This window comes from Bufo gargarizans, chromosome 3 (genome assembly GCF_014858855.1).
Source record: "Bufo gargarizans isolate SCDJY-AF-19 chromosome 3, ASM1485885v1, whole genome shotgun sequence".
NCBI lineage: Eukaryota > Metazoa > Chordata > Amphibia > Anura > Bufonidae > Bufo > Bufo gargarizans.
In genome coordinates this window covers 400021013-400036137 of record NC_058082.1, presented here as the reverse complement: position 1 = coordinate 400036137, position 15125 = coordinate 400021013, and the positions used below count along the sequence as shown (strand labels likewise).

At 44.7% G+C, this 15125-nt stretch overlaps 1 protein-coding gene across 5 annotated transcripts in view; it reads right to left on the bottom strand.

The window, feature by feature from the left end:
* The window catches only part of EPS8L3 (EPS8 like 3), a 244681-nt gene that overhangs the window by 122034 nt on the left and 107522 nt on the right, over positions 1 to 15125 (bottom strand). For all 5 annotated transcript variants that reach the window (XM_044286110.1, XM_044286109.1, XM_044286108.1 and 2 more), the window contains exons 4-5: positions 7947 to 8011; positions 6798 to 6953 (exon numbers count right to left, since the gene is read on the bottom strand). In XM_044286110.1, the coding sequence (XP_044142045.1) occupies positions 6798 to 6953; positions 7947 to 8011 (221 nt within the window). The remainder of the gene's footprint in view (positions 1 to 6797; positions 6954 to 7946; positions 8012 to 15125) is intronic.

The following is a 15125-nucleotide window of genomic DNA, read 5'->3' as shown; positions in this document are numbered from 1 at the left end:
TATGCATTCAGCGTACAGAAAAGAACAAGTATGTGGCTAGACGTAGATTACACGGTCATTGGATATCAATTTTACAGCAGGCCAGTGGACTACAGGCCCCAAAAATTATGCATTCAGCATACAGAAAAGAACAAGTTAGTATGTGGCTGGAGGTAGATTACACGGTCATTGGATATCAATTTTGCAGCAGGCCAGTGGACTACTATCCTTGGTCTCCTTCCCCCAGCCACGGACAACACCAGGGATCCCAGAAAAGTTTAAAGCATGCTCTTCTTGCTCCTCCTCTGCCCCGGCACCATCCTCCTCTGACTCCTCTTCAGACTCCTGTGGACTTGTCTCAGATGGAGTAGCCCCACCTGGGAATTTATCCAGCATTGCGACTTCCTCATCTTCCTGCTCATGCTCCTTGACGTCTTGATCAATGATATGACGCAATGCATGCTCCAGAAAGAAGGCATAAGGTACGATGGCACCCTGGCTGCGACTGACCAGTTTGGTGATCTCATCAAATGGCTGCAGAATACTGTATGCGTCACGCATGAGCAGCCACTGGCGCTGTGAAAAAAAAACAAGCTCCCCAGAACCTGTCCTGCCGCAGAGTTCGTACAGGTAGTCGTTAACTGCATATTTCTGCTGGAGCAGCCTATCAACCATATACAAGGTGGAGTTCCAGCAAGTCAGACAGACACAAATCAGGCGTCTGACGGGCAGGTGGCGTCACCGCTGAACGTCAGCAAGGCGAGCCGAGGTCATGTAAGATCTTCCAGAGATTTTCCTGGCCTGTCACAAGACATCCTGGACCCCGGGGTATTTGGCAACAAATCGCTGCATGACTAATTTCAGGACGTGTGCCATGCAAGGAACGTGTGTAATTTTGCCCTGTTTCAGCACGCTCAGCAGATTGGCACTGTTGTTGCACACCACTATTCCAACTGTCAAATTGAGCAGGGTTAGCCACTGATCAGCCTGTGACCGCAAAGCTGAAAGCAGTGAAGGACCGGTGTGGCTCTTGGCTTCCAGGCACAACAGCCGCAGCACAGCATGGCAACGTCTCACCTGGCACGTTGAATAGGTTCTGGGGAGCTTGGGGGGCGCAGCGTAAGAGGTGGTAGCAGTGGAAAAGGAGGAGTCAGCCAAGGAGGAGACGGAGGATGGAGTAGGAGGAGGAGAAGAAGAGGCAGACCTGCATGCAATCCATGGTGGTAACACCAAATCCACACGGGTGCCATAGGTTGCATGCTTGACGGCTGTCAGAAGGTTCACCCAGTGGGCAGTAAAAGTTATGTACCTTCCCTGCCCGTGTTTGCTAGACCACGTGTTTGTGGTCAAATGTATCTTGGCACCGACACTGTGTGCCAGAGATAAATTCACTTGCCGCCGAACGTGGCCATATACAGGGAGTGCAGAATTATTAGGCAAGTTGTATTTTTGAGGATTAATTTTATTATTGAACAACAACCATTTTCTCAATGAACCCCAAAAACTCATTAATATCAAAGCTGAATATTTTTGGAAGTAGTTTTTAGTTTGTTTTTAGTTTTAGCTATTTTAGGGGGATATCTGTGTGTGCAGGTGACTATTACTGTGCATAATTATTAGGCAACTTAACAAAAAACAAATATATACCCATTTCAATTATTTATTTTTACCAGTGAAACCAATATAACATCTCAACATTCACAAATATACATTTCTGACATTCAAAAACAAAACAAAAACAAATCAGTGACCAATATAGCCACCTTTCTTTGCAAGGACACTCAAAAGCCTGCCATCCATGGATTCTGTCAGTGTTTTGATCTGTTCACCATCAACATTGCGTGCAGCAGCAACCACAGCCTCCCAGACACTGTTCAGAGAGGTGTACTGTTTTCCCTCCTTGTAAATCTCACATTTGATGATGGACCACAGGTTCTCAATGGGGTTCAGATCAGGTGAACAAGGAGGCCATGTCATTAGATTTTCTTCTTTTATACCCTTTCTTGCCAGCCACGCTGTGGAGTACTTGGCCGCGTGTGATGGAGCATTGTCCTGCATGAAAATCATGTTTTTCTTGAAGGATGCAGACTTCTTCCTGTACCACTGCTTGAAGAAGGTGTCTTCCAGAAACTGGCAGTAGGACTGGGAGTTGAGCTTGACTCCATCCTCAACCCGAAAAGGCCCCACAAGCTCATCTTTGATGATACCAGCCCAAACCAGTACTCCACCTCCACCTTGCTGGCGTCTGAGTCGGACTGGAGCTCTCTGCCCTTTACCAATCCAGCCACCGGCCCATCCATCTGGCCCATCAAGACTCACTCTCATTTCATCAGTCCATAAAACCTTAGAAAAATCAGTCTCGAGATATTTCTTGGCCCAGTCTTGACGTTTCAGCTTGTGTGTCTTGTTCAGTGGTGGTCGTCTTTCAGCCTTTCTTACCTTGGCCATGTCTCTCTGAGTATTGCACACCTTGTGCTTTTGGGCACTCCAGTGATGTTGCAGCACTGAAATATGGCCAAACTGGTGGCAAGTGGCATCTTGGCAGCTGCACGCTTGACTTTTCTCAGTTCATGGGCAGTTATTTTGCGCCTTAGTTTTTCCACACGCTTCTTGTGACCCTGTTGACTATTTTGAATGAAACGCTTGATTGTTCGATGATCACGCTTCAGAAGCTTTGCAATTTTAAGAGTGCTGCATCCCTCTGCAAGATATCTCACTATTTTTTGACTTTTCTGAGCCTGTCAAGTCCTTCTTTTGACCCATTTTGCCAAAGGAAAGGAAGTTGCCTAATAATTATGCACACCTGATATAGGGTGTTGATGTCATTAGACCACACCCCTTCTCATTACAGAGATGCACATCACCTAATATGCTTAATTGGTAGTAGGCTTTCGAGCCTATACAGCTTGGAGTAAGACAACATGCATAAAGAGGATGATGTGGTCAAAATACTCATTTGCCTAATAATTCTGCACTCCCTGTAGCTCCGGAATGCCCTTCTGGGAGAAACATTTCCTTCCGGGGATTTTCCATTGCGGTGTGCCAATGGCCACAGATTTGATAAAGGCCTCTAAATCTACCAGTTTATATGGTAGTAGTTGGCGGGCTAGCAGTTCCGACAATCCAGCGGTCAGCCGTTGGGCAAGAGGATTATCCGGCGTCATCATCTTTTTTCGTTCTAACATTTGGGCCTTCTCCTCCCTATCTGCTTCTCCATCTCTCCCTCTGAACTCCCCTCCTCTTCCTCTCTTGTGGGCACCCACGTAACGTCCATCGACACGTCATCATCGTCACCTTCACCACCACTGACATTAGAGATCTCGGAGTAGGCAGCAACAGTGGAGACCACCCTCCTTGGGCTGATCTGGGTACTGTCGTCAGACTGCTGGGTGGCGGCCATTGCTACCTCCTCTTCCTCATCCGGTGCCAAAAATGGCTGTGCATCGGTAAGGTCTGGGAATCGATGGGAAAATAATTCCTCTGACTCTAGTGGAGGGGCTATGGTGGTGGTGTCTTTGGGGGTGCACTAAGCAGAGAGTGAGGAGGGGCGCAGATACAGAGGATGAGGAGGATGCAGAAGCGGAAGGCTGATTGAGCCACTTAACCAACTCTGGTGCGTCCTTTGACATAATCATACGCACCTTCTCCAACTTCCCTCTTAGGCTGCAGCTTGGTGCACTTGCCCAACCCCTACCACCCCTGCCAAATGGCTGGCCTCTTCCTCTGCCTGTCATTTTCAAAATGACCCTGTGACAAAGTCCCTATAAAAGAGCAGTATTTATGGAAGCAGGTACATAGAACCGATTAATGATTATTTGCTGGGAGCAGGTATATCAAACCCCTTAATCATTTTTTTGGGTGGGCAACTGGTATATCACACCAGTTGAAATTATTTGTTCCAATAGCATTTTCTCAGCAGAACCGCACACAACTCCTGCAAATTACAAATGCACTATACGGAAAGTATATTCCAGGTGTATCACACCCCTGCCTCAATCAGTTTTTTTGGGGGGCAAATGTTATATCACATCAGTTGCAATTATTTGTTCAAATAGCGTTTGTCACTCTGTATAGCTGGGGTATCTCAGGAGAACCGCACACAACTCGTGCAAATTACAAATGCACTATATAGAAAGTATATTCTAGGTATATCACACCCCTGCCTCAATCAGTTTTTTGGGGGGGCAACTGGTATATCACACCAGTTAAAATGATTTGTTCCAATAGCGTTTGTCCCTTTGTATAGCTGCAGTCTCGCAGCAGAACCGCACACAACTGCTGCACAATACAAATGTACTATAATATACTTTCTATGTTAGAAAGGATATTATAAGTATATCACACCTCTTAGTATGTCACACCTATCTATTGGACACCTATACTAGTCCTTAAAAGGATTTTTGTGGCTCTATTAGCTAGCGATTTGTGTCCCTAAGGCCTCATGCACACGACCGTTGTTTTATTCTGTGTCCATTGCGCCGTTTTTTCGTGATTTTCTGCGGACCCATTGATTTTCAATGGGTCAGTTGAAAACTCGGCTAATGCACTGTTTGTCATCCGCATCAATGATCCGTGGTTCCAGTCCGTCAAAAAAATATAACCTGTCCTATTATTTATGCGTAAAACGGTTTGCGGACCCATTTAAGTCAATAGGACCACTAAAAAACACAGAGGCACACAAGATTGTCGTCCGCGTCATTTTTATTCCTATCATTTGCATGGCAAACCTGTCTTTTTTTACATTCCTTTATGTCTGGTGGTCTTCCAAAAATAAAGGAAGATGCACGGAAACAAAAACGGAAACGGATCACGGAACAACGGAACCCCATTTTGCGGAACGGAACACAACAACGGTCGTGTGCATGAGGCCTAACAGTCTGTCCCTGCTCCACACAGCAACCTCTCCCTGGCAAAAGACTGAATGTAAAATGGCAGCCAGATCGGGTTTATTTATAGGGTAGCGGGTATGTCCATGTGCTGAAACGTCTCAATTGGCTGTCCTTTCCCACCTCATGGATGTGTCATGGGTCAAAGTTAGGCGCTATGCAATAAAATATGGCGCGTGCAAATATCGCCATATGTTCGCATGGTCAGTGAATCGTGAACGAGCAAAGTTCGCCGTGAAACGAACCGCAAGACCATCTCTACTCTGATGTCTATGACATCATTTTCATTGAGAAAATATAGAGCTAGAAAGGGTATTAGATATAATGGTTTCCAATAAGTTACACCAATGACATCTTGCAGCAGGAAAAATGAGTACATTTGTAGGCTATGTTAATATTTAAATTATATATATATGTAGTTACATAGTTAATATGGTTGAAAAAAGACCTAAGTCCATCAAGTTCAACCAAGGGATGGGTGGGGACGCGAATCCCAGAAGGAAGTGAGACTCACATTTCTACACATTTTCAGAAGCATTAATATCATTTACTTTTAAGAATTCATCTAAACCCTTTTTAAAACTGTCCACTGTTCCTGCTGTAAAATATATATATATATATATATATATATATATATATATATAAAATGTTTAAATTCTCAGCGCATATTTAGCAAACAGCAGGGAATCCAGTGATATTTGGGCTCCTCATGACTGTGCACAGCAATATGCTATATAGAGAAGGGCCTGCATATCATGCATTTCATTGGAGACCCCTTTAACATGTAAGTTCTTATAACAGAGGTGTATGTTAACACCGAACATTACAGTAAAGGAATTGACAGGTTCCCTTTTAACGGTGGGCCGGGTTTTTTAAGGCAGCCAACAACACTCAATGTCAGATGCAAAAGTATATAAATTGTTAGGCCTTATTCACACGTCTGTGTCAGTGTTTCCTCGATGACAGTGAAGGGTCCGTTTTTGGTTTGTATGCCATTTATTAGCCCTCCATGTGTCATCTGTTTTCCAAGTATATTATCCAGTGTGTCTACCTACCAATGGTCCATGAAAACCACTAATGACATAAATGTTTTGTGGTTTTCACCGAGCATTAGCCTGTTTGGTCTGCAACATGGATTAAAGTAGGGCATGCTTCCATTGTTGTGGGTCAGTGGAAAATCAAGGGTGTGTGAATAAACACAATGATATCCATGGACATGAGTTTTGTCTGTGGAAAACAAGGGCATCTGTCAGCAGGATTGTTTTTCTGAAACTGTCTGACCTATTGCATGTGCTCATGGCAGCTGAAGGCATCTGTGTTGGTTCCATGTTCATACGTGCCCGCATTACTGAGAAAAATGTTTTACTATATGCAAATGAGCCTCTAGGAGCAACGGGGGTGTTGCTGTTACACCTAGAGGCTCAGCTATCTCTGCAACTGCTACGCCCTCTGCACTTTGAACAGGGCCAGGCATAATGACGCTTTCGCTGCCTGGCCGATCAAAGCGGAGAGGGTGCGGCAGTTGCAGAGAGAGCAGAGCCTCTAGGTGTAACGGCAACACCCCCGTTGCTCCTAGAGACTCATTTGCATATATTACAACATTTTTTTCAGCAATGCAGCACATATGTACATCAGACCAAACAGATGCAACAGCTCAGCCAGTTTTATAGGTACAAATCTGCTGATAGATTCTCTTTAAGAGATTTAAGGGAATCAGATGCTTATTAAATGCAAGTGCAGTCCAGGAAAACATTAATAATAATCTAATGTATATTTGTTTTAAGCTAACTGAAATAAGCCTGAAACATGATTACATGCCATCATTTGATAGAAATTATAGTCATGGACAAAAGAAAACCATTATCTTTTCAATCACAAACTAGAATAAATTATGTAATTAAATCTATTAAAACATATAAGCAAATGTCTTACCCCAGATTCCAGGTCTGTTAGTACCAGTTCTCCATTTTGTAACTGGAGAATCATTTCCTGACCCCAAACTTTCCCCTCTGCGTCTAACAAGTGGAGATGTTTCAGGCAATCCTGGGCATTTCGCAGTTGATTATCAAGTTCGCATGTCATCAGGTGCTGGAATAGACACACTTAAGTTCACAAAATGTTATCTTCAATGAATGATTATTGTGCTTTATTAGTTTTCAAATAAGATTGGTTTAGAGATGTCTTAGAGCTTAGAGTTTTGTTCCATAATTTTACTTAGTTTTCAAGGGAATTTGTATTGGTGGAATCTAATTTAGGCCTCATTGACACACAGGCATATGTAGAAGTTGTATGCAGATGTAATATATGACTTCCCTATTTCCCTGACTTTATAATATGTAGCATGAAAAACCAATTATGCTATGATTACTTTGGCTGCCATATTTCTGAGATCATTTTTTTTTACAATAAATAATGTATTAATTTCCTGTTGCTTATGTGACCTAAACAGCATATTTCACACCCCAGTAGAGAAATCGCCATCAGGCTCTGAACACATTGTGGTACTAGGGTTGCCACCTTTTCTTAAAGCCAAACTTGAACAGAAGGTTGGGAGGGTGGGCGTGTCTGAAGTCAGCGCCACCCTGGGCTAGCATCGCATCTCTCCCAGCTGATCGCAGTGCCCGGGTCTGAGAAAGGCTTGTACCCGGGCACAGGATTACAAACCCGGACCATCCAGGTCATTCCCTTACGGCAACCCTATGGGGTACACACACCAGGGGATCCATTACATATGAAGCCAATTAACCCATCAGTATAGGGGAACGTTGGAGGATATTTATCACAACTGGGGCAAAGGAAAAATAGAACAAGCAATCAATCCCACATTTTCTTTGCACCCGTTTTGAAAAATCTTCTTTACTGTAAAGCAGGCATCCTCAAACTGTGGCCCTCCAGCTGTTACAAAACTACAACTCCCAGCATGCCCGAACAGCCTACAGATATCAGCCTACAGCAGGGCATGGTGGGAGTTGTAGTTCTAGCTGGAGGGCCACAGTTTGAGGATGCCTGCTGTAAAGTGTGTTTATAATGTAATGTATCTATCGACAAATTATATAATACCTATACACAGCATCATTTTACCTCTACTCGATGGCGAAAGATGTGGTCGGACTTAGACAAAGACTGAGCATACTGCTTCCTCTGATCTGCAACAAGACCAAAACATGCAATTCAATCAATATTGTCTATAATACTGTAAGAGCCATAATTACATTGACAGTGTGTTGATTATTATTTCAGAAGAGTTTAACTCTTAAGATGCAAGGTATTTTATTTCCTTACCACCGTTATATTTTGACCCATAATAAAGTGCACAACAAGGAATCATATTAAGAGTCGCATAGTTCCACGTTAGGTTATGTTTATTGTAGTAGCACTGAAGTACGTGTTGCACAGGTAAACTTGGTATACTACATTTGATGTAGTCTGCTGATATTTTTTTAGTTTCAGCTTTGAAACCATAGTTCTTATGAAACCCAAAGAATTTGGTTTCCTGAAAGCTGATTGGTGGGTCATGGGAATAACTGCCTGAATATCTCTGAACGCCACTTATCCCTCTAAGAAGTTGGACGCGGACCACTGGGGGTCCTGTAAATTTTTAGAGGTGTCCTGTTCGTTATTGGAATTAAGACAAATTAATCCACAAACGAACAGCCATGCAAAAACGTTCATGCACCACCACCCTCAGACTTGAGAAAGAGCTATCAATCTGTCAATCCTTTCCGTGTGAGGTTTCCGGTGCAGATTTTTTATTTTATTTATTTTTTAATTCAGACTGCATATAAAATTATCATGAAGGAAACATTAGACGCGAGATTTGCTTAAATCTACCTTGGCGCACTTTATGAATGGGCATCAATACAAGGGAAGGAAAAAACACTGTATGCAGAGCTGTAAGGATAGGGTCATCCCTGCAGTGCCACATGCAGCCCTTTTTCTTCCCTTGTATTGAGGTTCATTCATTGATAGCTCTGGCATGTACCTCAGCTAGAGGCGCAGTGTGCAACAGCAGGAGTTAGGCCTCATGCACACGACCGTTGTGTGCATCCGTGGCCGTTGTGCCGTTTTCAGTTTTTTTTCGCGGACCCATTGACTTTCAATGGGTCCATGGAAAAATCGGAAAATGCACCGTTTTGCAGCCGAGACCGTGATCCGTGTATCCTGTCCGTCAAAAAAATATCACCTGTCCTATTTTTTTGACGGACAACGGTTCATGGGCCCATTCAAGTCAATGGGTCCGTGAAAGAACACGGATGCACACAAGATTGGCAATCGTGTCCGTGATCCGTGGCCGTAGGTTAGTTCATGCAGACGGATCCGAAGATCTGTCTGCATAAAAGCTTTTTCATAGCTGAGAGGCCTGCTGCGAGCGCCGCACAGACCTGTCACTTACCAGTAGGAGGAGCTCCCGGCCGGACACAGAGATCGCAGCAGCCAGCAGCCAGGTAAGTATGATGCTTCTACTCCTCTGCCACCAATGATCGGGGGGGGGGGGGGGGGGAAGGGGGAGGCCTCACACTGCCACCAATGCTATTATTACAATAGAGGGAGGGAGGGGGGGGGCGCACACTGCCACCAATGCTATTATTACAATAGAGGGAGGGAGGGGGGGCGCACACTGCCACCAATGCTATTATTACAATAGAGGGAGGGGGGGGCGCACACTGCCACCAATGCTATTATTACAATAGAGGGAGGGGGGGGGCGGGGTTGCACACTGCCACCAATGCTATTATTACAATAGAGGGAGGGGCGGGGGGGCGCACACTGGCCACCAACGAGTTAACTACAGGGGAGGGGGGGGGGCAGGCAGCAGGGGGCAGTCATGTACACAGTTTTTTTGTATATTCTAACCTGAAGCGTCCCCATCACCATGGGAACGCCTCTGTGTTAGAATATACTGTCGGATCTGAGTTTCATGATGTAGCTCATATCCAACAGTATATGCTAACATAGAGGCGTTCCCATGGTGATGGGGACGCTTCAAGTTAAAATATACCATCGGATTGGAGAAAACTCCAATCCGATGGTATAAAAGGACTCCAGACTGTACATTGAAAGTCAATAGGGACGGATCCGTATGAAATGGCACCATATTGTGTCAACGTCAAACGGATCCGTCCCCATTGACTTGCATTGTAATTCAGGACGGATCCGTTTGGCTCCGCACGGCCAGGCGGACACCAAAACGACTTTTTTTTCATGTCCGTGGATCCTCCAAAAATCAAGGAAGACCCACGGACGAAAAAACGGTCACGGATCACGGACCTACGGACCCCTTTTTTGCGGACCGTGAAAAAATACTGTTGTGTGCATGAGGCCTTACTCTGATTCTTAAAGCTTGATTGGCTATTGTGCGCTAGCACAACGGTACAAGGTGAGAAGCCCCTTGTCTTTAGGGCATCACCCCTTCTATATGGTCTTAACATGTGTGCTTGTACTCTGTATACATATCTCCATTTGGTGCCCTTTATGCCACATTTATCAAATGTCACATATTTGATAAAATTGTCTTATCCTTACCAAACACTTCTGTCTAGAAAAGATACTCCAGTTTTCCTACCTCACCCTCCTACTGGGAGAGAGATTGCAAGTAAAACTAAAAAAGAAAAGTCTCAGTGATAAATCTGGAGTGAAATTCATTATCATAGCTAACACCCACTTTCCCACCCATATTTCAAAAGTGGACTGAGTAGTATTAAAATGAAAAAAAAAAAAAAAAAAGTTGTTACATTTTTGCACGAGTGAGCCCAAAAAGCCCCATCTTACAAATTTTTGGAGTCGGAATTCTTGAATGAAGGCATGATAAATCAGGTCCTATGTCTCTATAGTGCTGTATTTTTTATACAGTAGTACACATGGCCATGTTGAAATGAAATTCATTACCACCATATCTGGAGTATGTGCATTAAGCCTCATTCAAATCCGTGATCAGGTGGTCAGTGATGCATCCATGAAGGATCCGTTTTTTTGTCCGTGTGTCCATTTTTTGCTGTCCGTGTTGCATCCGTGTTTCATTGACATTGAACAGCTAAAACATAATTTTCAAAGCATCTCTTCTTAATGATTCGTGAAACACGGGTGCAACACGGATGGCATCCGTGGTTTTTACAGATCCATAGACTACTATGGATTTGATGGATCCGTGAACATGAACTGAATAGATCATGCATCCGTGCTAAAAACACTGACCCATCGACAGTGCTAAAACACTGATGACTGAATACATACATTAAAATGAATGCTGTCTGTGGAGAACATGGATAGCACACGTCCGTGAAACACTAACGTGTGAATGAAGCTCTATGGAGCCTTGTGCATGTAGACTGGATGTGTCTCATCCAACTGTACCATGTCTTATGACATTAAAAAGTTTCCACAAGAGAGCAGCATTCAAGGGTTCATTTCTGTACTGTAATATTCAGACTACTAGGCATACTAGATTATACAATCCAAAATGTTTGTCATATCATTAATACAATGCAGGATTTCAGTGCAGCATTTTCATTTTAGACTGGAAACAGAAACCCAGTTTTTAATAACTTTTTTTTTTAAAGCCAAAGCCATAAGTGGATACAGCAAGAATTAGATGTATCAGTCATCAGTGAATCATTTATATTTTTCATACACAGATCTCACAGGTCCCCATTGCAAAATTTTGTATGGGCCTTCCTGCCCCACCTACTTTCCCAGTAGGTATGTGTCACTTATTCCCAGGTAATTCAGAATGTATAGCACATATCATAAAATACCTTTGCACCTTGTACTTTGACTGTGCACTCAGGAATGACATAACATAACTTATGATACCTAGACAGAATCACCAGGAGAATGGTGGCCCCCTCTCCCACCAATATATCTATTCTTCTCCCATTATACCCAGGGGAGCACCCAGGAACTTTGTGTAGGGGGGGTTTGATAGGCAAAAAATGTGGTACGTGTAGTGCGCTGTGCAAAATCTTTTGCCCGCCCATTTTTTCAAAACCCCCTCAATATGTAAAAATGTGTGGCGCGTAGCGTGTTGCACTGATTCTTTTGCCTGGCAATTTCTAAAAGCTCTGTTGGAGTGCAAAAATGCGGCACGTGTAGCATGCCATACACAATTTGGAGCCCCACCCATTATTAAAAGCTCCATCTACATATAATGGGCCACTCCCAACAAACACTGTACAGCTGAAATTCTAGTGTTGAGGCCTGTCTCTACACATCATACGGAGAGGGGAGGCCTGTCCTGGCTGCACTGCCTGCTTCACATCATACAATAAACAGCAGGCTACAGCCAGGAAGCTTTTCCCTCCCCAGATCCTCCCTCCCAGGCCTGTGGTTCCCCCCCACCTTCTGCCACCCGCCCGTGCCCTGCTGCCCCCTTTGGCTGTCCTCACCCAGCTCTGAATCCTCCTTCTGCAAATGGCAGGGGGAGGAGCCGGAGCATCTCCTCTCCTACATAGCGCCACATACCTCTTACATCCAGTGATGTCACCTTTGTTGTAGACATTCTCTTTCCTCATCTTCTCAACTCAGACCAGTCTGCCATGATGATTTTTCAGCCATCTCCCGTCTCTGCAGAGATTGACAAACAGACATTAGTTTCCCACATTTCCATCATCTTCACATCTTCTGAACACCCTTTCCTGCCACCCCAATACTATACTGCAGAAAAAGTAACCCCAGAAATACTACTGCAACACAGATAGTGTCCCTCCAACAATTATTGGCACACAGTAGTCTAAAAATTAACTGCGCCCAGACACTAATAGTATAAAGATAACGTCCCCCAAAAATAATTGTGCCAAGCTTATACTGTGCCAGGGTGCCCCCCAAAGTAACAGTCCTCTCCAAAATCCTACCAATAGAAATAATTCTCTGTCAGAGCACACTTAGTAGTAATAATGCCCCTATAGTGCCCATACTAGTAATCATGTTCCTCATAGCCCCCCCCCAGTAGTAGTAAAGCTCCCCATAATACCCCCTAGTAGTAATAGTTCTCCTTATAATATGACAGTACATGAAATACCCCTGCTTAGTGCCCGCAGTTGAGCTAATGTCCCCATAATGTATGCCAGTATAAAATACCCCTATATAGTGCCCCCAGCAGATGCCCCTATAGTGCTCCTCTCCCACATAATGTGCCAGTAAAAAATGCCCCTTTTTAGTGCCACCAAATGCCCCAATATGCTCCACTCCCCCATAGTGCCCCAAATAATGCCCCATAGTGCCGCTCTCCCCTATAGTGCCTCCCATAATGTGCCAGTAAAAAATGCCCCCTTAGTGGCACCAGATGCCATAGTGCCCCCCTTAATGTGCCAATAAGAAAAAAGGCCCCTTTAGAGCCCCCACTTCCCCATAGTGCCCCCAAATAATTCCCCTATAGTGCCACCAGATGCCCCATAGTGTCCCCCCCTAAATTTGTCAATAAAATAAGCCCCTTTAGAGCCCCCAGATGCACCCATAGTGCTCCTCTCCCCCATGGTGCCCCCCCATAATGTGCCAGTAAGAAATGACCCCATAGTGCCCCCTCCAAAATGTGCAAGAAATAAATGCCCCCAGAATGCCACCCCCAAAAAATGGGGCTGTAAGAAATGTCAGATGCCACCATAGTGCCAGCTCCCCCCCCCAAAAAAAACAACAACCCACTAATGCTTACCTTCATCAGCAGTGTTGCGATTCACGCCTCTTCCGGCCTGTGTCCCTGCTGTGTGCTGCCCGGCTCAGGCGGCGCGATGATAATGATGTCATTGCGCCGCCTGAGCCGGCCTCTGATAGGCTGCAGGCATTAGTGCCTGTCGCCTATCAGAAGAACAGGGAAGGGAGACGCCTCTTCCTCCCCTGCCCTGCCGGGACGCCGCAGCACAGTCATCTGTATCGCTGTCCTGAGGACAGCGATACAAATTAATATGTAGATGAGCGCTTCCACAATGGAAGCGCTCATCTCCTACTGCCCCCCCAACCACCGCCGGCAACTAGAACTAGGGTTGCGCCGTCTGTAATGATGGGCGGTGTGGCCCTGCGGGATTAATAAAAATAATAATTGTGCACTGGTTGTCCTAGGGGAGGTCCAGACCTGCTGGACCCCCCTTGTAGGTGCGCCACTGATTATATCCTCCCCCACATTCTAAGTGGCGATAGTTATTAGGATTGTTTTAACAGGTGACAACCAATAATATTAGGCTACTTTCACACCTGCACTTTCCCTTTTCCGCTATTGAGATCGTCATAAATACGATCTTAATAGTGGTGAAAAAAAATGCTTCAGTTTTGTCCCCATTCATTGTCAATAGGGACAAAACTGAACTGAAGGGAACGGAGTACACCAGAATGCATACCGTTCCATTTCATTGCGTTTCCATGATGCACACAAAAGCGCTGCAAACAGTGTTTTTGAGTGCATCCTGGGATACGGAGCAAGACGGATCCGTCAAGACTTACAATGTAAGTCAATGGTGATGGATCAGTTTTCTCTAGACACGAAAGTGTCATGGCTATTTTAGAGATAATACAACCAGATCCGTTCATAACGGATGCAGGCGGTTGTATTATCATAACGGATCCAGAGGGGAAAAAAACAGGCTGTTGCGAGAGCTCCATTTATACAAGCAGGCAAATAACGCGAGTTTATGAGTGTTCGCGTGTTTTTTTTGTGTGTGTTTGTATTAAGTGTATGACTTTAGATTAAATGACTGCAGATTCAGGGACTTTAGTGGGGGACTGCAGTAAATCAGTTTCTTATCACTGCATTATATTGCATTTTTCTCTTTTCTTGCGTAATCCCCATTTAGTATGTGTCCCATTATTGACAGCGCAGTCCAGTGCACATATTGTTTAATATATGCAGTCCTGGAATAGCCGTTTGAGGGTGCATATCTTTGTTTAAAATGTGAGCGAAATGCCCATTTGGAATCGCACATCGAGTATCTAAACGGGCGAGTTTCAACACTGAGAGGCATTGACAATTTGTAAAAGAGTTTGCTGCTCACTGAGCAAGCACTCTTTGGGGTAGATATGGGGGAGGGTGGTAGCGTGGAGGCTGAGGAAAGTGAGGTAGCTTACTGGATAACAGAAAGCGGTGTAGAGGGAAGAGTGCCAGGGAGGCGAGCCCTGATCTGACATACCCCAACAAGTATGCAAGGTTGGCAGTTGAGAGGGATGTGAGTTCAGAGAGAGCACTGCTGCAGCCGGACACTTCCTCTGCCAGCCAGGGGAATGTCAGCTCCAGTAAGCATGGGACCAGGAGAGCAGTGCAGGCCAGACAGGTGCTAGTAG